Below are 23,693 nucleotides of genomic sequence, written 5' to 3'. Positions count from 1 at the left end.
CCTGGGTGCTACTGAGCAGTGCCCCCGATTGCATCTGCGCCTTGTGAGGGACGCGCAGTCTGAGGGCTCTCAGCAGAGGGAGGGGCGGATGCACGTGACAATGAGATAACACGAAAGGCCGGTGCTGGCCCCCTGGACGCTGCCCCCACTGGGCTCCGTGGCCAGGGCTGGGCCCCCCACCCCACCCGTGCCTCCACCCACCTCCTCCCTCTCCCCTGGGCCTCCTGGTCACCGGGCCTCCAGCCCACGTCCTCCCTCACGGACCCTGGGCCCCCTGCACTCCCCCTGCCATGGAGTTGCCCCTCCTCTAGGGAGCCTTGCTGTGCCCCACCCTGCCTGGACACCAGCCTGGCTCTGGGTGGCCCCTGCAGCATCTGTCCCAGGTGGTCCACGTTCAGTCCTCATCCTCTCCAGATCTGGGGTTAGTTGTCTGTCCCGGGACGTCAGTTCTCTTATCATTGAGAAGGTGTTTGTAGGGTGGCCCAGGCACGGTGATGGGGCTGAGATGGGGCACCGCCGCTCTTCCCCTTGCCCTCCTCCCCGCTGACACCGCGCACCCACGTGGAAGGTGGGGCGTTTGGCCTCACGCTCACCTTGACGGACGCCCCCTGGGGCCTTGCACCCCCCCCTCACACCACTGACCAACACCACAACGCTTTCAGCTCCCCCAGAAATGAGATGAGCCCAACCTTCAAACTGGAGCAGCAGAAGGATGCTGTTACAAGGACTTCAACAGTGGAGCGTCTGGGGGCACCTGGCTGGCGCCGTGGGCGGAGTGTGCCGCTCTTAATTTCAGGGTTGTGAGTTCAAGCCCCATGTCATTGGGTGTGAAGCGTACTTAAAATTTTTTAAAAATTTAAAATTAAAAAATACATTGAACATTGAGTCTCTTTTGTGCTTTTCCCCCCATAATGTATCGAATAATACATCTCTTGCACCACATCCCCCTCACGTATTCTATGCTATGTATCCCGCATCACGACTACACTTGGCTTGTGACACATCGCCTCCCACGTCTGCATCCATTGTGGGATTCAGAGGTCAAGAGCTGAGAGCGCCTTGCCTCAGGACGGGGGCGACAGGGGAGCGGAGAGGCCGGTGTGGGACGGGGCTCCTTTCTGATGAAGCAGAGACAAGGAGGGACTTGTAGCCAACGCGGTGGGGGGGGGGGGGGCTCTGAATGGGAACCCACTCAGAGGAGACACGTGGGGGCTTCTGGGTGGACCTCCCTTGGGGGCTCTTGCATGACCTTCAGCACCGGGGGGCAGGGGAGTGAAGAATTGTCCTCAGTGTCCTCAGAGCAGTGACTCCTGCCACACTGGGCCCGGGCGGAGTTTTGGTGGAGCAAAGATTCCTGGTGGGTGGCCTTGGGGGAGGCGCCCGCAGTCAGCGGCTTGTCTCCTCCTTGTCTGCCGGCCTCCTCTGTCGACTAGAGTTCCTGGCTTCCCTTCATCATTTGGAGATTTTCATCTAAATAAATGCACGTACACTTTATTTTTTTTCACAGTGGCTGAAAGCTGTTTTGTCCTCTTTTTAAAGTTGGAGGTCTTTGTGTTTCTGGACAGAGATTTAATGATTATTCATCCATGTGGACACATAGGCCTCAACTCGAATCCTTCTAGAACCCAGCTCCATGTTGGGTGAGGCTCTAGGCCCCTGAGGTGGGAGCTCCTCCTTTGCCCCTCCAGGCTGTTCCTCAGCCTCCGCAGCCCAGTGAGGGAGACCTGCCCCGGCTCTGTACCATCCCGCGCTCCGAGCCTGCCCACTGAACAGGCTGCTCCTTTTCCCTCTTAATCCAGAAGTTCTTTTTTTTTTTTTTAATTTTTATTTATTTATGATAGTCACACAGGGAGAGAGAGAGAGAGAGGCAGAGACATAGGCAGAGGGAGAAGCAGGCTCCATGCACCAGGAGCCCGACGTGGGATTCGATCTCGGATCTCCAGGATCGCGCCCTAGGCCAAAGGCAGGCGCCAAACCGCTGCGCCACCCAGGGATCCCAGTTCTTTTTTTTTTTTAAAGATTTTATTTATTTATTCCTGAGAGACACACAGAGAGAGGCAGAGACACAGGCAGAGGGAGAAGCAGGCTCCATGCGGGGACTCCATCCCCGGACCGGGGTCACGCCCTGAGCTGAAGGCAGACGCTCCACCGCTGAGCCCTGGCGGCCCCGGAAGTTATTTCCAATTACAAGGGGAGCACGTTCCCGCTCTAGACGGATACAGACACCTTAAGGCAAAAACACAAGAAATCCATCTTCCTTCCTCCTTTTCCCTCCCACCCAGGGTAATCACGGTCCCTTGTTGGGGTGATGACCTGCAGAACTTTCCTCAGCCTGTATGGGCCTCGGGCTGGATGAAGTGGGGGAGGGGCATTTCAGGAAGAAAGGCTCAGCGGGGACGGGGCTGGGGAGGGTCCAGCGCAGAGCTGCAGACTCCAGAGGCCTGGGGCCAGGGAGGGCAGCAGGGCGGGGGTGAGCAGAGGTGGCCCCAAGTCCCTGACAACCACACCCACCCTGCCCTGCTCCTGTTCCCAGATGCAGGTGAGCCCAGCTCGGACCAGGAGCGGTCAGGGCCAAAGGAGCAGCTAGTGTGAGGATGGGGGCGCGGGGGAGGGCTCCCCCAGGGGGCCACCACTTAGGCCCACCTGACCCACATGCACTGGGTGCCAGGAGATGCCACCCGGCCAGCAGGGCATCCCCAGGGCAGGGGAGGCAGCATGCGGGCCAGAACAGCACTCCCCATGCTGCAGTTTGCTCTCCATCAAAGGGGACAGAGCAGCTCGGTGTCACAGAGCCCGCAGAGCCGGTGAAGTTTGGAGTTTCTGCGGGGTGGGGGTGGTGAGGCGGGTGCAGGCAAGGTCAGCCCCTCCCAGGACCCCTAATCATCTGGGTCATGAGGCCCTGGCCACGCGGAGGACCGTTAGGAAGGGGCGGCCCTGAGCGGGGCAGCTGGGAGCTGCGCCCATCTGATGTGTGGTGAGGGCAGGAACCCGGGGAGGGCTTCCTGGAAGAGGGGGCACGGATCCCCACCCCCCTGCCTGAGGGAGGCGAAAACAACGTGGGTTTGTCCACAGGTCACCTTGGGTCTGTACTGCCAGGTGGCAGCATTCACGGGGGTGCAGGGGGAGGCCACGCCCGCGGAGCCGGTCCTCAGCCCCTCCTCCCCCCTCCCTTGGGGGCCTTTCCTGCCCCTTCCCCCCCAGGGGTGTGGAGGGTGCTGGCTGCCCCTGGACAGGAGGGGACGCTCAGGAGACAGGGGACGTGGTCTAAACCGATTATGGTGGCGGTTACTTGATTGTATATATTTGTCCAACTCAAATGGATTTGGACACTTGAAAAACATTTTTAAGGTTTTATTTATTCATTTGAGAGAGAAGGAAAGCAAGGCGGCAGCCAATAGAGGCCGCCCTCCCCTCCAGCTGCCCATGGGAGGGCGGGATATGCACCCTGCAGGCCAGCCGGAGCGGCCTGTGCCCCGGGGTGAGGGATCCCAGGGCTGGGGGCACGGGGCACATCGAGGGGCGGGGCCGCGGGCGGGGGGCGGGGCCATCGAGGGGAGGGGCTGCGGAGGGGGCGGGGCTGTTGTTAGGGGCGGGGCCGCGGGGGGACTGCGGGGAGGGGCGGGACCGCTGAGGGGCGGGGCCAATGGGGCGGGGCTGTGGTGAGGGGCGGGGTCACGGAGGGGGCGGGGCGGGCGGCGCCGCGAGAGGAGACCTGGCCCCCGCCCTCCCAGGCCGAGGCCGCCCGCCCCGCGCCCCTGGGGTCTGTGCTCACTCTGTGGGGGTCCCCGAGCCCGAGAGTCAGACGTTAAACAGCAAACAGAAAACTCGAAGAGAGTCTCCAGAAGAGCGGGAAAAAAATTGTTTTCTATGTTTCAAAAAGTGCTTAGATATTGGCAGCGGGGACAATCTAGCAGAGCCCTAGGCCTCTCCTACATCTGCCCCCACCTGCCCCCACCTGCCCACACCTGCCTCCACCTGCCTCCACCTGCCCTCACCTGTCCCCATCTGCCCCCACCTGCACCCACCTGCCCTCACCTGCCCACACTTGCACACTCCTGCACACACCTACCCCCAGAGGACCGCCAACACGCAGTGCACTCCTGGGGCCTGTGCCTGGGGTAGATGTGGGTCCTGCTCCTCCCCCCAACCCCCCAGCAACGGTTGGAAAGAACCTGCCAGAAGAGCAGCTTACGGAGCATTTATTCCTTGCAGGTGGGTGCTGGCAGCCCCTGGCTTCCCCCCCCACGTGTGCTTCCACCCTGCCCCAGCTCTTTAAGCGGCACAAGGCCGAGTGCCAGCCTTCCTTCCTGTTCTCTCCACAGAAGCCGGGACTTGGGCTCCAGGGTGCCTCTGGCCCCATGGGGGTGGGGGCAGGAGGCACAGAGTGGGGTGGGCGGTGGGGGAGTGGAGGAGCGAGGTCAGCAGGGCAGAGGGCGAGGGCAGGGGTCAGCCCCTGCGATTCCCCCGATTCTGGCTCCCCCGCGGGAGCAGGTGGCGCTGGATCCAGGTCCAGTAGGCAGAGACCCTGACGTAGACCCCCGGGAATCCGGGCTCGGCACACCCGCGGCTGAAGCTCACCACCGCTGCCTGCACCCAGCGCCTGCCCCACAGCTGGCAGACCAGCGGGCCCCCAGAGTCGCCCTGGAAGAAGCAGGAATAACAAATGGGTCCCATGGGACTCAGGTCTATGCAGCAGGGTGGGCGCTCTCGGGCGAGGCTGCCATCCCAGGGGCCCGGTGCTAGAGGCCGGGAGGGCGCCCAAGGGAAAGCCCCTGGGGCTGCAGGCACAGGCCTGGTAGGGTTCGGTTTCCATCTTTGGGCTGTGCCTCCCTGCAGCCTGCAAACCGGCTCTAGCTGCCTCTTTTTTCTTTTGGACAGTTGAGGACTCTAAGATTCAGAGAGGTCAAGCAACTTGTTCTAGGTCACCTAGCTAGTAAAAGCAGAGCTAAGATGCAATCTATTATTATTATTATTATTATTATTATTTAATATAATTATTGTAGTAATATAATTAATTTAATTAATTTATATTTTAATTAATTTACATATTTATAATTTACATATAATATAATGATATAATTATTTAATAATTGCATTAATACTTATTATTATTGCCAAGCCTGCCTGCTTCTTCCAATGCGTACTGCCCCCCTTACCAGTCATGTGGTGTCTCTGGGCCTGGACCCCATCCCTCTGCGCCCTGTGGCACCTGCTCACAGCCCTGTGACAGCCGGAGCCGACACTCTCTGCTTTTTATTGTCAGGATGGATCTGATCTCATTCTTACGAGAATTATTTGTCAGGTTCCAGCTCCAAGCCAGACACTGTGCTGCGTTGGGTGAGAAAAGCCCCCGGCCTCCCGGAGCTGGATCTCTGGATGCCTCCCCTGCCCCAGGCCCAGGATCCGGCCTGCTTCACGGGGTCACTGAGGACGAGGGAGGTGACCCGGGACAGCTATTTGCTAAGCACAGAGCAGGTGCATCAGATTCCCTGTGAAGGGGGCCGCTGCCTCGCTCCCACCGCACCTAAGGGTGAACTGAGGCCTACAGGTGTCCCCAGCTCTCCCAGATGCTGCAGGGGGTCAGGGGCAGGAGCACCAGTGGCGGGGGACTGACCTCGCAGAATCCCTTCTGGCCCCGGGAGGAGCCGGCGTAGAGCATGTCGGCGGCGATGGGCTCTGGGTAGTAGAGCCTGCGGCAGCTCTCCAGACCCACGGTGCGCACATCCACCTCCTGCAGCCTGTGGGGCTCCAGCAGGGCCTCTGCGGGACACGGGACTGTGGCTGGGGGCCTCAGGGCCCACCTGGCGGTGACCCGCCAGGCCCCCAGCCTGCGCTCTGGAGGAGCCAAGGGCAGCAGCTCCGCGGGTCCTCCCCCGTGGCCGGCGCACGTGTCACGGGGGGCAGATGCCTGAGCAAAGCCGGCTGAGCAGTGCAGGATGTGGCCCAGGCCGGCCCCTAAGGTGAGGTGAGGGGCCGAGGGGAGTCCCCTTTGCGGTGCCTCCCTCTGCCCCAGACCCCTGTCCCTCACCCACCATTCTGCCTGAAGTCCCCCCCAGCCGGTCACCCAGCAGAGGGTGCCTGCGGGGAAGTAGGAGCCCGGTGGAGCCAGAGGGATGGGTCTGGTGGTGCGGGAGAAGGCCACGGGGCGCGCCAGCTTCACCAGGGCCACGTTGCCACCCTGGAGTGCATCCCCGTTGAAGGAGGGGTGCTGGATGACTCTGATGACCGCCGCGGAGACGGAGTCCCGGGGATGCGTGTACAGGACAGACTCTCCCAGCTGGACGCTCAGGTCCTGCAGAGTCACGACGCTGGGCAAGGGGCAGAGGACACGGTGGGCTCTGAGGATGGCGGCATGGCGGCCCCCACTCCGCCCACCCAGCTCTGCCGGGGAGAGGGCATTGCGCCCGGGACCTCCTTCCTCCCCGAAGGACCCTCTGCTCCACCCTGGCCCACAGGTCGGAGCGAGGCATAAGGAACGCCGGGGACATCCTTGTCCCCGAGAAACCCGTCGGGCCAGGAGAGGCTCTAGGGAGGAATCCAGCTCCGCGAGAGCAGGTGGTGCAGGCTTCGAGTGCAGAGCCCCCCATGCAGCAGGGCCCGTACTGGGAGGACAAAGTGGCCCCGTTCTGCCTGGGGCCAGATGGACAGCCATCGGGGAGGCGGCACCAAGACACCCGGGGGCCAGGGGACTAGGTCGGGGCTGCGCTGGAGCAGGGTATGGGAGATGACGGTCTCGGCGGAGGCTGGGGCCAGGGCCCCATAAGCGAAGGCAGGGGTGCACCCTGGGGCTGCTGAGGCCTCCGAGGGCAGCGGGGGGGGGGGCAGTGGCCTGGGAGGGGCCGCAGGAAGGGTGTCTCCCGCGGAGAGGACCCATTGGAAAGCACGGGGGAGCTTCTTGGGGAGGCTGTCATGAGCGGAAAATATGCTGCATGGTGCGCCGGTGTCAGCACATGGGGGCAGGAAGCCCCCAGTAACCGCTGGGCACGTATCAGGACTTAACGTCTGCCCAGGATGTTCCGGAAAGGGCCCTGTACCCGCAGGATTACAGAAGGCGGGGCTCCGGTGGGGGCTCAGTGGTGGAGGGTCTTCGCCCCGGGTGTGACCCCAGGGTCCTGGGATCGAGTCCCGCATCGGGCTCCCTGCAGGGAGCCTGCTTCTCCCCCTGCCTGTGTCTCTGCCTCTCTCTCTGTGTCTCTCATGAATAAATAAAATCTTAAAAGAAAAAAAAAAGAATTGCAAAAGGCTTATATACCCCCAAAATAACACTTGGGACAGCTGCTTATATTTTAATCATCCCCTCTGGGAAGGTCGCGCGACAGCATAGTTGGGCTTCAGGAGGGGCCAGCCTTGACTGTGGGTTGCTTCGTGACTGTTTTGTTTTGCGTTTGGTTGGCAAGTATTGTCAGGAGGGGTCTTGCTCTTGAAAAATTTGCTACTTTCTCGTCCGCCCGTGCTCCCCGCGGCCTCGTGCACGGTGGCTGGGGCGCGGAGCCGCCAAGTGTCCTGCGGCAGCTGAACCCACAAAGCCCGTCCCGTCCCCGCAGGGGGATAGTCTCCAGCCTTAAAACAGAGGGAACTTCTGACACCTGCCGTGATAGCATGGATGACCCTCAAAGACCTCCCGTTCGGTGAAACAAGCCAAACTGGGAAGCCGGCGTCATAGGATCCACTTCCACGAGGTGAGAACTGTGGAGCCGGGAAGTGGGGGTAAGGGTGAGGGCTCACGGGGACTGAGCTTCGGTTTGGGAAGTGGGGGGTCCTGGCTGGGCAGTGGGGTGGTCCCTGGACAGTGTGGACGGAGCTACTGCCCGGAACCGCGCGCTGAGAGAGGATCGAGACGGCCAATTGCATGTTGTGCATTTAACCGTGATTCCAAAAGTGGAAAAAAAGTTCCTACTTCCAAGGAGCATCAGATCATCAAAATATGTTTTCTTTCCTAGTTTGAAGGAAATGGCCGGCATCGAGGCATAGGTGCGAAGCGGGGAGCCTGCGGCTGACCAGGAGCCGTGGGCGGGCGGGCGGGACTCACCCAGAGACGCAGTGCGCGGCGGTCAGCACCCAGCGCCCAGGCTGCCTCTGCACACGTGCTGGCCCCCGACTCAGAGGCTGACCTGCCAGGGCCACTGCCGGGGCACCGCCGCCGCGCCCCCCACGATGCGGGCCTCCGGGGTGAAGCCTCTCGCTGCCGGAGGGAAAGGGGGTCACCGGGCCGGCCTCCCCCTGGGCGATCGGGGCCCAGGTCGGGCTGCAGAGGTGGGGTCCCCTCCCACCCCCGCTCAGACGGCACAGCCCACGGCACTGCCCGGGACGCCCCACAGTGGTCGGCGTGCACCCTCTCTGCCGTCCAGTGGGATCGGGGCCTGGCCACGTGAAGTGTGCCCTGGCCATGGGAGCTGAGTTTTCCCCTTAATTTCAGGGCATCTGGACGTCAGGGGCCCCGAGAGTGGCTGGGGGCCCGGGTGGAGAAGGAGGTGGACGTTCCCACGGCTGTTATTTGGAAGCAGGGGAGGCCCTGCATGTGGTTCTGGCAGGTTGGGGCACGAGGGGGCACCAAGAAGCCTCAGTTTCCATCCTGTGCCTCCCAACATCCTCCTCTGTCCCGCGGGGGAGCTGCTGCCAGGAGAGCCCTCAGAGCGTTGAAGGTCACAGAAGGGCACGTGAGCGCAACAGTTCTCACACAGACCAGGGGGCCCGGGCTGTGGAGCTCCGAGGACAGCTTGGGTGGAGTGTGACCCCCACACCCACCCCACCTGCCCCGTCCCCGGGGCAGAGCCGCGAGGCAAGGAGCCCACCAGGAGTCGTGGCCTGGGCCCCCAGGGTTGGAGGTCGGGGTCGCTGGCAGCCGGACACTGTGATCTGGGGACTCACCCCCGTCTCCCAGGACGAACAACAGGAGCACCAGCAAGAGCAGCATCTGCGGGCACCGGCAGGGTGGGGGTGTTGCCGCCTGACCCCCCCCCCACCCGCCGCAGCCCTCAGAGCCTCCCACAGGACTCCCCGCCGCAAACACACAGGGGCCCCTGTGACCCTGGCCTCGTGGGGTCCGCACCACCCCAGCCCAGGAAGGACCACAGGGCGAGCCTGCCCCTCCTGCTCTCCAGGGACCCCCTCCTTACCTGGAGAGGCGTCCACCCAGGGCCTGGTGGGGACTCGTGGTTCTCCCTGCACCTCGGTGGCACCTGACTCCGATGGCACCTGCCTCTGGCATTGTGTCACTTTGGCTGGGAACGACACCCAACCCCTTCCCCTTGGCCTCCCACCCTCTTCCCTGTCCCTCCGAGGTCCCAGAAGCACGGAGCAGGGAAGGAAGCCCTGGGGTGGGGGCTGCACAGGGGCACAGGGATCCGGGGTCCCCCCAGGGCTGGCAGCCGGACGAGGTGACCAGTTCACTCCGGATGTGCTGGGAGAGCTCTTGGCTCCCTTGCTGCCCGGCCAGGCTGCAGGTAGGAAGGGCCAGCATCCCCTGCCGTGTGGGCACCACCATGGGCTGAGTGCCCTGTGTGGCCTGGGCCGGGCAGGGGTCTCCTGCCGACGAGAGCGGCTCCCTCCCCGCGGTGCACCCGTGTGCTGAGCACGCAGCTCGGTTGCAGCCGCCCCAGGGAGGCCAGCCTGCGGTCACGGGTGGGTTGGGGAGCAGGCTTCAGGGACCGGGCGGGCGCTGAGGGGAGAGCCTGGGGCGTGGTGACCCGAAGCATCTGCCTGGACCAGGTGCAGAACAAACACGGAGCAGGAAGGCCTGGCAGGTTACGGGAGCCGCCTCCCCGTGGAGCCGACCCTGTTGATCCTGGGGGGGCCGGGGACACCGGAGCCCTCTTATCTCGGGTACTCCCTCCCAGGCCCACCCCAGCCCCATGGGCCTTGGCTTCCCGTGACCACCATCCCTCCCGCAGGGGCCACAGAGGAGGAGAGGCCGGGTGGGCCTCGGCAGGCATGGGGACGGCAGGGCCTGGCTGAGGCAGGGGCCGCGGGGGCAGCCCTGCAGGGTGGGGGGCCCTACGCCGGCCTGGCCTCGCTGTACCACCCCTGACATGCAGGGAACGATGCTGGGACTTGGTGTTACCATGGTAACACACCCATGACACAAATTCCACCCCTGAAACAGTTCAGAGCCCTTGATCCCTTCACGGTCCCATCCACCTGCTGGCCTTTGAGCCCCAGGTTCTGTCCCCCAGGAAGCGGGCCCCACGGGCCCACCGCGGCCACGCAGCCGTCCCGTCCCCAGCCCGGGGCCTTGGCACAGGGTGATGGCGGGGGGCGGGGGCTTCCTGAGGTGGCACAAGTTCCCTCTTCCATGGTTTAAAAACCCAACCAGGAAATGTCCCCTTGTCTTCATGATAAAAATAGTAACTTTTTCCTTTCTGCTTACCCACATGTGCTCCACAACAGAAGGTGCAGACGTTTGGAAAGTCCCGGGGAAGCAGTAAAAGCGCCCCAGGGCTGCCCGCCAGGGCCGTGGACTCTGATGTCATGGGCTGTGCTGAGCCCCTGCATCTGCATCCTGGCAGATCCACAGGACCCACGTCCAGGGGCTCGGGTCCCCCGGGAGCCCCACACGCTGACAGCTGTTCCCGCCTGGGGCTGTGGCTCTCCGCCTCCTCTTGCCACCCAGACCCCAGTGCCATCTCTCTCGGGGTCCCCGGAGCACATCTGCCCCCACGCCCCGCCCCCCCCCCCCCCCCCGCCCACCGAGGGAGCAATCCAGCTGTTCCATTTCCACCCGGGGACTTTATCATAGTTCACTTGTTCCCTCATCCGTGTGGGCAATCTTTCTAGCTCTGCTGGATCCAAGAACCATGAACAGATGCCCAGGACAGAGGCCCCAGGGGGCGCAGGCCAGGGAGGGTGGGTGCCCCGAGGCTCCCCCATCGTGGCTGTGGTGCCCGCTGTGGGGCAGTCCGGGAAAGCACACCCACATTTTGGCCTCCTCTTGCCCCTCCGCTCTCGGGGCCCCGTGCCGCAGCTCTACTGAGCCTGATTCCTGACCCCTTGCTCTGCCTCCAGCCCCACACTCAGCTGCCTATGGGCGTTTCTGCCTGGCCGTGCCTGGCATCTGGAACTCAGCCCAGCCAGGGAAGGTACCTGGGAGGGTCAGCGAAGGCTGTCACCTGAGTGGTACCCAGACAAGCAGACACCCCCCTGTAGGGAGGAAGAGATATTTGCATCATAGCCAGGCCACCTTTACATGGCGACTGGTTAATTCAGAGGACAGACCTGGCCTCACGGGAGGAGTTGGATGGACAGATGGACAAATGGATGGATGGACACGTGGATGGGCCGATGGATGGATGGAGGGAGGGATGGATGGTGGACGGATGGATGATGGATGGACGGATGGAGGGAGGGAGGGACAGATGGATGGACGGATGGAGGGATGGAGGGACACGTGGATGGCTGATGGATAGATGGATGGATGGATGGATGGATGGATGGATGGATGGATGGACATGTGGATGGGCTGATGGATGGATGGGCAGATGGATGGATGGACGGACAGATGGACGGATGGAGGGACGGAGGGATGGAGGGATAGAGGAAGGGATGGATGGAGGGACGGAGGGAGGGAGGGATGTGTGGGTGAGTGGTAGATTTAATCCTGGGACTTGGGTCAAGCCCCTTGGAACCACCACCGTACAGACTTGGACAGGGCGAGCGAGGGTCAGTGTGAGCTCTACTCATGGGTCACAGCCCTTGGCTCTGTCCTGCACCACAGTCACCACATGGGCCTGGGGACATTCCTGTGGGAAGCCACCTTGCCCGGGGCCAGCCCATCCCAGAACGACTGTGGCCACACTCTGGGCATTCCCCAAGCTCTCTAATCTGACGCAGACCACATGGAGAGGACGGCCCACCCCAGGAGCCCCTCACCCCCTCCCTCGCATCCTGCTGCCCCTCCCCCAGCAGTGGGGAAGCCCCGGACGCTGAGAAGGCTGGAAGAGAAGGTGGTGCCCAGGCCAGGGCCAGGGGGGCCAGGGCTCAAGCCGCAGACACGGGGAGGAGGAGGGGGCACCCCCCGATTTGCTGCTGGATCCAGGGCATGTAGGTCCGGGCCCCAGTGTAGACCCCGGGAATGTCACACAGGGCACGGCTGTAGCCCCAGCTGACTGTTCCCGCCAGGTACCAAGCGCCCCTCACCTTGCAGACCAGGGGGCCTCAAGGGAGGGGTGGGGGCAGGGGGAGGGGGACGGGGAGGGACTCCCGGAGCAGGGTCTGAGCCCTCACTCCACGTATGCAGCATGTCCTCCCGGATGATCCCGCCGGGCGGTGCCTGGAAACAAGGTACAGCTGGTGGTGGAGGAGGCTCCCCACCACCTCCACTCCCACCTGCTACGGGGGGTCAGGCAGAGGCAGCAGCTCTGAGAGAGGGGACCCGAGGCTGGCAGGGTCCCCGCAGAGCACAGCTGCCCCTGTGGGCACCAGGGCATAGGGCCCCCCGGTCCACCTCTAAATTCCTAAGACTCTGTTGATGGAAGGACCAGAAAGACAATAGAGAGCTGAGGGGTTTTTGGTTTTTTTTCCCCCAAAATGGCTTCTTTTAAGTTGTAAAATATAAACATTTCATTTTTCCGTCCCAGTACTGACTGCCAGCTGGTCAGAAACCCTCCAGGCTGACCTCGGGGTCAGATCTCTCCAGTGGGGTGCATGGGGTGGGGGGGTGAGCAGGAGCCAGAGGCCCCTTCTCTCCTTTCTGGAACCTGCAGCCGCCCGCCCACCTGGAGTTTCCGGGAAGGGGGGACAGCCCTGGATGCCGCAGGGTTGGCCTTGGCACTTGCGGCCCGCATCCTGTCTGAGCCCAGATCTCACACCTCCTGACCCCCCGGCTCCCCAGGAGCGAGCGGGAAATGCAGTGGGCGGTGGTCAGCACCCACGGGGGGTGGGGGTAATGAGGGACCCCCGCAGTGGTGCACCTGGGAGGCCCAGGGGTACTCGTGTTCCAGGCTGACCTCGTGGCCACTTCCCCTGGGGGGCATTGTGACCACCGACGATGCCCGCTGGGGACGGACGCTGGAGGAACAATGGGCAGGGGTCAGGGACGCGGCTGTGCCATCCTACAGAGCCCGGGAGCTTTCTAGACTGTTCTCACCTCGTCAGACAGCCAGCTGGCCTGGGGGCAGGGCTGGGGTCCAGGGAGGGGGGCACTGCACTGGGTTAGGACTCACCCGGGCCCTTGGTGGGCACGGAGCCCCCCCAGGCAGGGGAGGGTCAAGGACAGCAGCCAGGGCATCTGCAGGGGAGAAGGGAGGGGGATGGCTGGCGTCAGGAGACCAAGGCAAGATCCCAGGGTCTGCAGAGCCAGCCTCAGGGGTCTGACAGCATCCTCACCGCGGATGGACCCGCGGCCCTCCCCTCTGTCCTCCCTGGGAGTCCCTTTATCTCTCCTTCCAAGGAAGTGGGTGGGGTCTGGCCAGACTTGCCTCCCCCCAGGGTGGGGAGTGGTGCCACGCTCCTGCTGCGACCCGCGTGGCGGTCAGGGCCCTGCCCCAGCCCTAGCCCGTCCATCCCCTGGCTGGGCCCAGAGCAGCTCCTGGGGCAGACGCAGCGGACCAGCCGGATGCCCCGTCCAGACCAGCATGTCTCAGCCGGGGCCACTGGACACATCAGAGACATGTTGGGTGCCGGACTAGGGGCCCTTCGGGCACAGGCCAGGGACACCGCTAAACACCCTCCAACGCACGGCAGCCCCCACAACGCGAGGTCGTCAGGCCCTCGTGTCCAGGGCCCAGGTTGAAATGGCCCCGGTCCAGGCGCAGCCATTTGGGGGTGAGTCCCGGAGGTCACGGAGGCAGGCGGCCCTGGGCACCCGGAGAAACCGAATCTTCCCCCGGGGGAGGCCTGGCGCTCGGCTCTTGCTGGGGGCTCAGAAGCTACAGCCCGTGACGCAGCCCAGCGCCCAGCCTATTCGCCCAGCAGATCCCGCCCGGTGCCGGGTGCCGGGTGCCACACGTCGGCTGCATGCAGGGACAGCCCGCTGTCCAGCGGCCCCGCTGACGCCTGGGACCCGCGTCTCCAAAACGGCCAGGCTCCCAGCGCCCGTGCCCGCCTTGTGGCCCAGTGACTTCTGGGGGCCGAGGCGACCAAGGGGAGCCTAGCACGTCTCTCTGGATCAGGAGTCTCATTGTGCGTGTGCAAGAGCCAGCATGTGACGGTCCCAGCAGGTCCCCAGGGCACGGATCCCCGGGGGGAGGAGGCAGGCGGAGAGGCTGCCCTGCAGGCACAGCAGCCCCTGAGGCCCGAGGCCCCTGGAGCGCCAGCCCTGCTCCCTTCCCACTCCACAGGAGACTCAGGGGACACGGGGACAAGCCTGGAGTTTCAGCTCTCCGCGGCACCTCGAGCCCGAGACACGGGGGAAGGTGGTGTGGAGGTGCAGCGCTTCAGGCCGGGGTGCAGAGCACACCCCGAGACTCCAGACCAGGCCTCCCGCCCTCGACGGCCTGTGGAGCGCGCACTAGGGGGTCCGGAAAGGCAGGGACGGCAGCCGTCAGGATGGGGGTGAGGCCTGAGCCGAGGGGGCAGCGCGGGAACACAGTCAGATGGGAGCTGCTCTCTAGCGGCCACGTAGGTCCTTAGGGGCTGGGAGTAGCCCGCGGGCGTCCCTTACCTCCTGGAGGCGGATGGAGGTCTGGGTGGGTTGGGCATTCTCGCCTGACAAGGCTGGGCGGGGGGCGGCTCGGTGTCCCGCAGGGGGACACATGAACCCTGGGAAGTAGTGGGGCGCTGGGCTGAATCGCGTCCACCTCCTACCCTCACGACCCGCGATGGCGACCTTATTGGGAAACGGGGTCTATGCAGGTGTGATTGAGTTGACGATCTTAGGATGAGGTCCTGCATCCGGTGACAGGGGTCCTTAAAAGACAAAGGAGAGGGGGTTAACACAGGGAGACGCAGGAGAGGGGCTGGTGGGGCTCCAGAGACAGGGCTGGAGGGGTGCCCCAACCTAGGCCCCCACCCCAGGACCGCAGGGCCGCCCCGATCTCCACCCCCGGCCCAGGACTGCAAGGGTCCCCCGATCTCCACCCCCACCCCAGGGCTACAGGGGTGCCCCAATCTCCATCCCCCACCCCAGGGCTGCAGGGCCGCCCCGACCTCAACCCCTGGCCCAGGGCTGCAGGGCCGCCCCGACCTCAACCCCTGGCCCAGGGCTGCAGGGCTGCCCCGATCTCCATCCCCAACCCAGGGCTGCAGGGGCACCCCGATCTCCACCCCTGGCCCAGGGCTGCAGGGCCGCCCCGACCTCCACCCCCAGCCCAGGGCTGCAGGGGCATCTGCTGTAGGAGCCCCACCCGACCCGCGGCCCGGGGACTAGCACAAGTGTGGAGAAGCAGGAGCAAAGACGTCAGTAGCTCTCACTGTTGTGTTCAAATAAAGTACCCATTGCAAGCAGGTGCAGCGCTCCGGGTCCGGGTGGCATTTCCAGTCGAGAGGAACCCTGGAAGTTGGCGGGAGGCAGGGAGCAGCGAACACGGTAAGGCGCCCACGGGTGGGCTCTGGACGGGAGGGGTCGCGTCATCCTCAAGGGCCAGGCCCCTGGGTGCCCATGAGGCAGCGGCCGCACCGCTCAAACCCTCCCTCTGGGACCCGACGCCAGGGCACCGAGGGCAGAGCGGGTGGAGGAGGGTCAAGCGGACAGAGGGCCCCTTGGGACCGGGGAAGCGTCAGGCAATGGAAGCCGGGGACACAGAGAGCATCTACGCGAGGAGCTTTATTTTCTTTCATTGTATTTATTTGAGACAGAGCACAAGCGAGGTCACGAGGGGGGGTGGGGAGACGAGGGCCACACGCCCCGTGGAGCCCCCAGACCCCCCATTGGGACCGGAGCCCCAGCCGCCCACGCCCCTACACGAGGAAGTGCCCAAGGGGACTTGGTCCTCGTAAGCCTGGCAGGGGGGCGAGCTCGGCCACACGGAAGGGCAGGAGGCCGGGGGTCTGGGTGCAGGAAACTGCGGAGGCACGAAGAGGAGCTGAGGTTCCCGGAGCCGGGCCAAACAGGGGGACCCTGGCCAGCTGACCCGGGAACTGGATCAGGGCGACGGGAGGCTCCTCACTCCCTCCCCATCCTTGGAATGGGGGTTCCACTTGCCTTTTCACACCCAGAGGCTGCTCCCAGGAGGACACAGCCCTGACATAGCCATGTGGCGCTGAGAACACCTGCGGGGGCACGTGACAGCCCAGGGAGGGCCTCTCTGGACACCACCCCTTAGGCTCCAGGTGGGCGGGTGCCGGGGCGTGGGCTCCCTTCCCTTATTCCCCCTGCCCCCCCACCGCGTGGCCTGCCGTCCCCACGAGGGGCCCGTTCCGGGAGACACCAGGCGCCTGGTTGCTGGCGAGATGCCTCTTATCAAATCTACGAGGTCCCCGGCGGCCTGAGTTTGCTCAGACATTTATCACGCGCGCATGATATCAGCGCGGCGGCTGAACTGATCAACCTGAAGAATCAAATGCGTTTTCTCCCATGTCGAGACGCCCGCGCAGTTGCCCGCCTGTCCCTCCGCTGCTGTGGTCACTTGTGCCGGGAGACTTCTCGGGCGTCAAAACATCCTGCTTCAGACGCGTTCCGCCGGTTGGTCGTGTGTTTGAGATACGCAGCTGGCACCGGGTCCTGTCGCCTGATGTTGGGTTTCAAATTGCTATTCGTCGGGGAACGTGGCCCGAAAGTGTCCTTTATCCTGGGTGCCCAGGACTTCTCTCCAGGTTGTGCGAGTCCCACCCAGGCTCTCTGCTGTGTCTCCCAGGCCCTGGAAGGGTTGGCGTGTTGGCGCAGACCTGTGTCTGGGCGGGGCTCAGCTTCTTTCACCTCCCGTGCCGTCCATTGAACCTGCTGGCAAATTCGGCTAAACCATGTGTTCACCCCCTCTTGTTTCTTTTTTTTTTTTTTTTTTTTAGATTTTATTTATTTATCCATGAGAGACACAGAGAGAGAGAGACGCAGAGACGCAGGCAGAGGGAGAAGCAGGCTCCATGCAGGGAGCCCAACGCGGGACTCAATCCCGGGACCCCAGGGTCATGTCCTGGGCCAAAAGCAGGCTCTAAACTGCTGAGCCAGCCAGGGATCCCTCTTTTATTTATTTTAAATTGACTTTTCCTTTATTCCTTCAGTCGTCTTGTCTTTTATTCCACCCTGATGCTTCCTTTCAGTTCCCTCTACTGTCGTCTCACTTCGTCACCTGGACCTTGCACTCTGTGTCATCCCATTTTTCCTAAACCCGGGAATGACCCAGGAATCCCCGCAGGCGCCCGCGTCGATCCCCGTAAGTGTCGGCAGGCGGTGCCTGCTGCGCTTGGTTCTGAACATCCCGTACTCTGACGGCACATCTCTGACCTGGGCCTTGTTGGGAAGTGTATTTTTAAATTTCCAAATGCAGGGGAGCTTGCATCCGGAATCTGATATAAAAATGGGCGAGTCTGGGGGGATCCCTGGGTGGCTCAGCGGTTTGGCGCCTGCCTTTGGCCCAGGGCGTGATCCTGGGGTCCCGGGATCGAGTCCCGCGTCGGGCTCCTGGCATGGAGCCCGCTTCTCCCTCCTCCTGTGTCTCTGCCTCTCTCTCAATCTCTGTGTCTATCATGAATAAATAAATAAATCTTTAAAAAAAAATGCGCGAGTCTAAAATAACAACGTCACCGGCTCTTGGTTTTGGGTACCAGACGATCGTGAGCTCGGGAGCAGAGGGCAGGCTGGTGCTCACTGAGGGTGCCTCCAGGCGCTGACCTCAGACGCCCCAGGTCAGCGGCCGAAGATGCATCCCCATGAGCCTCCCGGGAAGTTCGGGCCGCCCGGGGGGCCGGCCAAGTTGCCTCGCTGCGCCCGTGCGTGCAGATGGGCCGTGCATGTGTCCAGACACTTCGTTTCTGCTGGAGACATTTGGACCTTCCCAGTCCAACAACCCAGCGACAGACCCATAGGGAGGGCAGCCCTGGGAGGGCCACACAGGGCCCCAGCCTCCGGCCTCCCTTCCCCATCCCTGCCCTGGAGCCAGGGGCAGCTACGAGGAAACTGAATGACCTCAGGGGAAAACACACCAACAAAGGAAGCGGGACACTGCCCGGGCAGACGCCAGGGAGCACAGGCGAGCCTGGCACCCTAGCGGAGCCCAGCCGGGGCAGGGCCCAGGTCCCCGGGGTTGGGACAGACGGCGGACAGCGCTCCCAGCAGGCTGCAGGGACACGCGCTCCGGGGACCCAAGGGCGGCTGCGCTGCAGGACGTGGTGGTCACGGTGGAGCTCAGCACAGGCCCGGGTCACAGGCTGGCACCTCAGGGGCCAGGGGCTGGTGACAGGGCAGCCGTGGCGGTGGGGGTCCCGGGGCCGTCCCCGCGGAGCCGGTCAGCCTGGAAGCCAGCCGGAGGCCATCAGACTCAGGGGAGCCTGTGTCGTGCCGCAGAGCTGGCCGCAGGCGGGTGGGCACGGGATCGGACATCAGGGGCCTGTCCCATCTCCAGTGTGGCTGCAGTGACCCCCAGGCTCAGGGGCAGGGACAGGAGACAGCCCGCGGGCTTCCCCTTGGTGGAGCTTGGTTCGTCCCGTCCCGGAGCACCCCCACCCTCGCTCTGTGCCGCCACCCCTTTCGCAGACACGGGGGCCCCTCAGGCCCTCACCCTGCCTGCAGCACAGAGATCCTGCCTGGGTGGTTGGGAGACACCTTCCAGGGAAGACTGGGGTCCTCCCTGCCTCACCCATGGGGGAGTGGGAAGACCCCTCCTGCACCTGCCCCCCGGAGCCGCTCCTCCCCAGCACATGGGGTGTAGACCAGCCCCCCTGGGCCTCCGGTGTAGCAACCCCCAGGTGACAGCTGTAAGAGGGAGAAGCAGGGGAGGCAGCTCGGGCTGCCCTGTGCTGCCCACACCCCCAGCAGCCTCTTGGCCCGGCACCCGGTCCCAGGGTGGACACAGGCCCCGACCCATGCTGCGGTGCCAAACCCCCCTGTGCGCCCTGGCAAGCAGTCTGTGAGGTGGACACTCCAGAAGCAGCTTTACAAGTCAGGGAGCGGGCAGGGGAGACACGGCCCTGCGGACCTGACAAAGCCCTCGGAGTGACTCTGAGATGGCGTTGGGTGAGCCATCCACAAACAGACTCCCAGCCAATTCATGGCATTTCTTGTGTGGCCCCTGCTTTCCCCTCCACTCAGGTGCCCTGCAGATCCTGCCTCAAGCTGACACTCCAGGTGCGCGCCTGCTGGTAACCTGTACCAGCTCACGCCCCTTGCATTTGGCAGTGGGGAGCCTGCCTAGCATGTCCACCAGGGGACATGCTATCTCTCCCTGGAGCGCCAGGCGGGCATCTCCTCCCTGGAGCATTTCCCCTGACACCTCTAGAAAGCTTGCTCAGGTCCTCAGCACGGCCACCGGATCTACCTCTGGGGTGCCGCTTGTATGCCACATGCTGTAGTCATTATTTGTTTAAAAGGTGGCCTCCTGCTAGACTAGAGGACTGAGGAAGGCAGATGTCATGTTCTATTCTTATCTGTATCTTCCATATGCAGCCCAGGGTCTGCCACAAAGCATTTCAGGATGGATGGGTGGGTGGATAGATGTGTGGATGGATGGATGGATGGATGGATGGATGGATGGATGGATGGATGGGGGGGCAGATAGATGGGTAGGGGGATGGATGGATGGATGGATGGATGGATGGATGGATGGATGGATGTTTGGAGGGATACGTGGATGTGTGAGTGTGCAGGTGGATGGATGGATGAGAGAGTGAGTGGATCTATAGGTGTGTAGATGGATGTGTAGATGGGTGGGGGGATGGATGTATGGATGAATGTGAATGGGTGCACAGATATGTGGGTGGATGGGTGGATGTGTGAATGGATGATGGATGGATGGATGTGTGTGTGTGTGGATGGGTGGATGAGAGTGAGTAGATCTATAGATGTGTGGATGGATGTGTAGATGGGTGGGGGGATGGATGAATGGATGAATATATGGATGTATGGGTGAGTGGGTGAGTGGGTGGGTGGATGGCTGTGTGGATGGATGAACAGGTAGTTGGGTGGATGAACATGTAGATGGACGGATGGGTGGATGGGTGGATGGATAGACACGTGGATGGGTGGGTGGGTGGATGGTCGTGGTTGCAATGCTGACATGAGGCTGGCCTTCTAGTGGAGGGCAGGCTGCAAGCAGGGGCCCCCAGGAGTGGAATAGTCACTGAGAATTCCTCCCTCTTGCACCCCTTCCATCCTGCCATTCCCACTACCACCCCCAGTCAGGGTCCGGCCTGGAGCAGCAATGTCTCCAGCTCAACTCTCAGAGCAGATGGACCCCCGTGAGGAAGCCCTGGGGTCGCTGGGCCGCTCCCCGCCACACACATCCCCAAGAAATCACTGGGCGCCTTGCCTTGCTAGCAGCTTAATGAAAGAAAACGAAGACTTGGCCCCAGACCCCACTGTTCCTAATCACAGCCTCATTCAAAGCAGCTTCCATTTCTCTCCTCAGTACAAGGGAGGAAGGAGCAGCGTCCACCAGGGCAGACGGGATGAGGACCCCATGACGTGGAGGAGCAGGGAGGAGTCAGGTGTTGGAGGGAGGAGCACGGAGACTGGAGCAGGGAGGGAGCTGCATTCTCGGGAAGCTGGGCAGCCACCCAGCCAGAGAGGAGGGCTCTCCTCCTGCCTCCACCTCTGGGTCATACTGGCTGCAGTCTGCTTTCTAAACTGTGAACAGAAACGCCCCGTGGAACCTTCCAGGACAATGGACCGTGTCTCTGTATCTACATCCGGGGCGTGTAGTGTGTGACACTGAGGACGGCAGTTTTCACATAATTCACTCTTAGCTGAGTCGTGTGTACGTGGTGGCTGCTCCCGGGGCCCCACGTCGGCAGGGGTGGGTCCAGGCTGTCCTGGGGGAGTGGGAGCAACCACCCCTTTCCTGGCACCGGGCACAGGACCACCTGTCACATTTTCTTGGTGTCCGGCCTCCAGGGGAACCTGGGTCTAAGGGTGCAGACAGGGGACACTGTCCAAACCAGGAGAAGGGGTGCTGGGAGAGGACATTTGTCTCATCTTTGGGGTTTGGGGGAGAAGCCTGGGGAGGGATGCTGAGCTGCTGGGGGAGCCTAGAACGTGGCCTCCTGGAGACAGCGCTGCCTAGGGCAGGGCAGTAACCCCAGGGCGTGCCCGGCCCTGCCCGCCAGTGCCGTTGGTCCAGGCTGTCCCTGAGGCTCTCAGCGCCTGGAACCCCCACCAGGAGGCACCCTCGGCACGGTCAAGTACATGCAGAAATCCTGAGGCTGCTTTGCACGCGGCTTAATAGGACCGCAGGGAGCAGGGAGGAGGCGAGGTCCCCGGAGCTTCGGAGCTTCGTACCCAACCCGCCTGCCTCCGGGCCCCAAAGTCAGAGGAGGACAGGGCCCCGCAGAGCCGGTGCTGCTGCTCGGGGGAAGCAGCGGGGGTGTCCAGCTCCTTGGCTCATACGCGTCCATCACGGCTCCAGGGGGACGTGCTGGTGGATCCAGGATGAGTGGCTCATCCCTCGGGTGTAGACCCAGGACAGCTGATGTGCCCGGAGGCCGCGCCCCCGCTCAGCACTCCAACTTGGATCCGAGTGTCCAGCCAGTAACGGACCAGGGGCCCCCGGCATCACCCCGTACAGGGCGGTCACAGGGCAGGTGGCTGCAGGACCCTGTGTGGGCCAGCCTGGGTCTCACCTGGCGGGAGCCCCCACTTCCTCCCCACACACAGCATGCTCTGCTTGAGATGCTGACATTGCCACGGGAGCCCCGGGGTGGGTCTTCCCCCAGGCCTGGTTGCTCACATGGGGACCTCGGCCTCCTGCAGGTGGCGTCCCGGGGACGGGGCCGTGTCCTTGCAGCCGGCCTGGGCCGCGCCCCTCAGACTCACACATGACACCAGAGCTTGGATAGAAAAAGGATGGGAGTCATGGCCAGTGCAGCGTCGGGCTCTGAAAGCTACTCTGTGGAAGTCGACCCCCGGCTTGAAGAAAGAGGACGAAAGCCGTGTGACAAGAGCCACAGCAAAGTCCCTGCCGTGACGGGTGGACAGTCATGCGGCCCGTGTTCTGAGGAGTTTGCGACTTTACTCAGGAGAAGCGAACAGCTGGCGCTGGGCCTCGGGCATCTGGAGCCACGCAGTTCCCTGGGGTCTGATCAGCACACGGGGCCATATGGGGGGTGCCCTCCCGCTCACCCTACAGGCCCTGACGGGGGGGCTGCCCCACGGCCAGCGACACCCACTCTGGAGCCAAGAGCCGGAGTGGAGAAGGAGCCTTTCCTGGGATCACTGTGTGATTGAGAGCCCGCGCCTGTTTTCTCCCCTCCCCCCCTCCCCCGGGGCAAACAGCCTGGGTAAACAGGAATAGGCCAGGGAAATGAGGGAACCTGTTCTCCCTAAGCAATTTTTACTGGGAAAACACAGGAATAAAGCCCCTCTCCTGAGACTGAGTCCTGAGCAACCGACGTCCCAAGCAGCAGACAGAGATGACCCGTGGGTCCCGGGATGTTGTCCAAGTTCAGACGAGTACGTTTTAAGATGCGTCCCCGAGCCCGGCGGGTAGCGGGCGGCCAGGAATCCTGCCGGAGTCTGTGACCCGGGTAGCGGGCGGCCAGGAATCCTGCCGGAGTCTGTGACCCGGGCCGTACCCCCCTGAGGCCATTGGCCGTGTGGCCCCCACCCGCCCCTGCCTGTGGCCTCTCCCGATCCTACTGTGGGCCCCAGAGGTGCCCCAGCCGGTCACCCGGCACTTCATTCCAGGGATGAGCATCGGGGTGACAGGCCCGACCCCCCTGGAGAGCGTCACGGGGATGTCCGCGCCTCACCGGGCACACAGGCTCACGTTGAACTCAGGGTGGCGGATGGTGTCGGGCACCTTACAGGACAGGCATTGGGAATGTCTCTAGGGGCTCTGAGTCCCCCCCAGGACACCGTCCTCACGTGGCTCTGCCCTTCTCCTGGCCGTGCTTCCACCCGCCCCACCAAGGGGGCAGCCAGGGGAACCCCTCACGGTCCAGCACAGTGGGGCGTGGCCAGCACCCCCTGGGAGTGGATGAGGGAGCCCCGCAGGTGAGCTGCCCCTGGCCACTCTCTTGGTTGAGGATCCTCAGGCTGACCTGTCACAGCTGCTTCCCGGCGGGGACGTCCTGCTGCCCGACACCCACTGGCTTAGCCCCCAGGCCAGGATCTGGGGCCACACAGTGGGGAGCCCTCAGTGCCCCGGATGCCCCTGCCTGGAGCTCAGCACGGCCTCCCGCGCGTAGTCTCTCCCACGGCTGTCCTCACGTGGAGGTCACCGCCTGTCCCAGCCCAGGGTGGCACAGACTTGAGATCACCAAGGGGCCCCAGGGCAGCAGGGTTATTGCTTGGGGTTAGGACGCACCTGGGGTCATAGGCACAGAGCCCCCCGGCAGGGGAGGGTCAGAAACTGCAGCCCCAGCATCTGCGTGGGGGGAGGGCAGGGGTGTGCGCGGCCCTTACCCCTCCAGGTCCTCTGCCTTCTGCTCCTGGGGCATCTGAGGCCCTTTATCCCCCGCCCTGGCATGGGTAAGCGGGTGGGGCAACAGCTGGGGGGTCTGGGGGGGCAGGCTCCCTCCCCCCAGGGGTCAGAGCATCAGCGTTTGCAGAGAACACACTGTGGCTGGCCCAGGGTTCGGTGCTGGGGACGCTGTGGCCAAAGTGGACAAATGCCCGTCCTGGGGTGAACCGAGCTTCTCCGTGGTGGCGAGTGGCACCGTGGGGACAGGCG

At 63.4% G+C, this 23,693-nt stretch overlaps 1 protein-coding gene and 1 long non-coding RNA gene across 2 annotated transcripts; one reads left to right on the top strand and one right to left on the bottom strand.

Moving 5' to 3' along the window:
• The first annotated feature begins 3,702 nt into the window (after nucleotides 1-3,702).
• LOC118354939 (uncharacterized) lies at nucleotides 3,703-8,004 on the top strand. Its single transcript, XR_004816426.2, has 3 exons — nucleotides 3,703-4,212; nucleotides 5,264-7,679; nucleotides 7,941-8,004. It is a non-coding gene; the product is annotated as an uncharacterized LOC118354939 (long non-coding RNA).
• Nucleotides 4,066-6,797, bottom strand: LOC118354932 (tryptase gamma-like). Its single transcript, XM_035717380.2, has 2 exons — nucleotides 5,615-6,797; nucleotides 4,066-4,641 (listed from the first exon to the last, which is right to left on the bottom strand). The coding sequence occupies exons 1-2, from the start codon at nucleotides 6,650-6,652 to the stop codon at nucleotides 4,447-4,449; spliced, it is 1,233 nt and encodes a 410-aa protein (XP_035573273.2). The 5' UTR covers nucleotides 6,653-6,797; the 3' UTR covers nucleotides 4,066-4,446.
• Nucleotides 8,005-23,693: the final 15,689 nt, after the last annotated feature.

The sequence above is a fragment of the Canis lupus genome, chromosome 6 (genome assembly GCF_003254725.2).
Source record: "Canis lupus dingo isolate Sandy chromosome 6, ASM325472v2, whole genome shotgun sequence".
Taxonomy (NCBI): Eukaryota; Metazoa; Chordata; class Mammalia; order Carnivora; family Canidae; genus Canis; species Canis lupus.
Note: the sequence above shows the minus strand (reverse complement) of the source record. Positions and strands in the feature narration are given on the sequence as shown.

Excerpts from the sequence above, each read along its gene's own strand:
- LOC118354932 (XM_035717380.2), bottom strand. The coding sequence starts at position 6,652 with ATGGCTGTCCATCTGGCCCCAGGCAGAACGGGGCCACTTTGTCCTCCC. Across the intron at positions 4,642-5,614 it reads GCCAGAAGGGATTCTGCGAG|GGCGACTCTGGGGGCCCGCT; the intron begins GTCAGTCCCCCG and ends TGCTTCTTCCAG.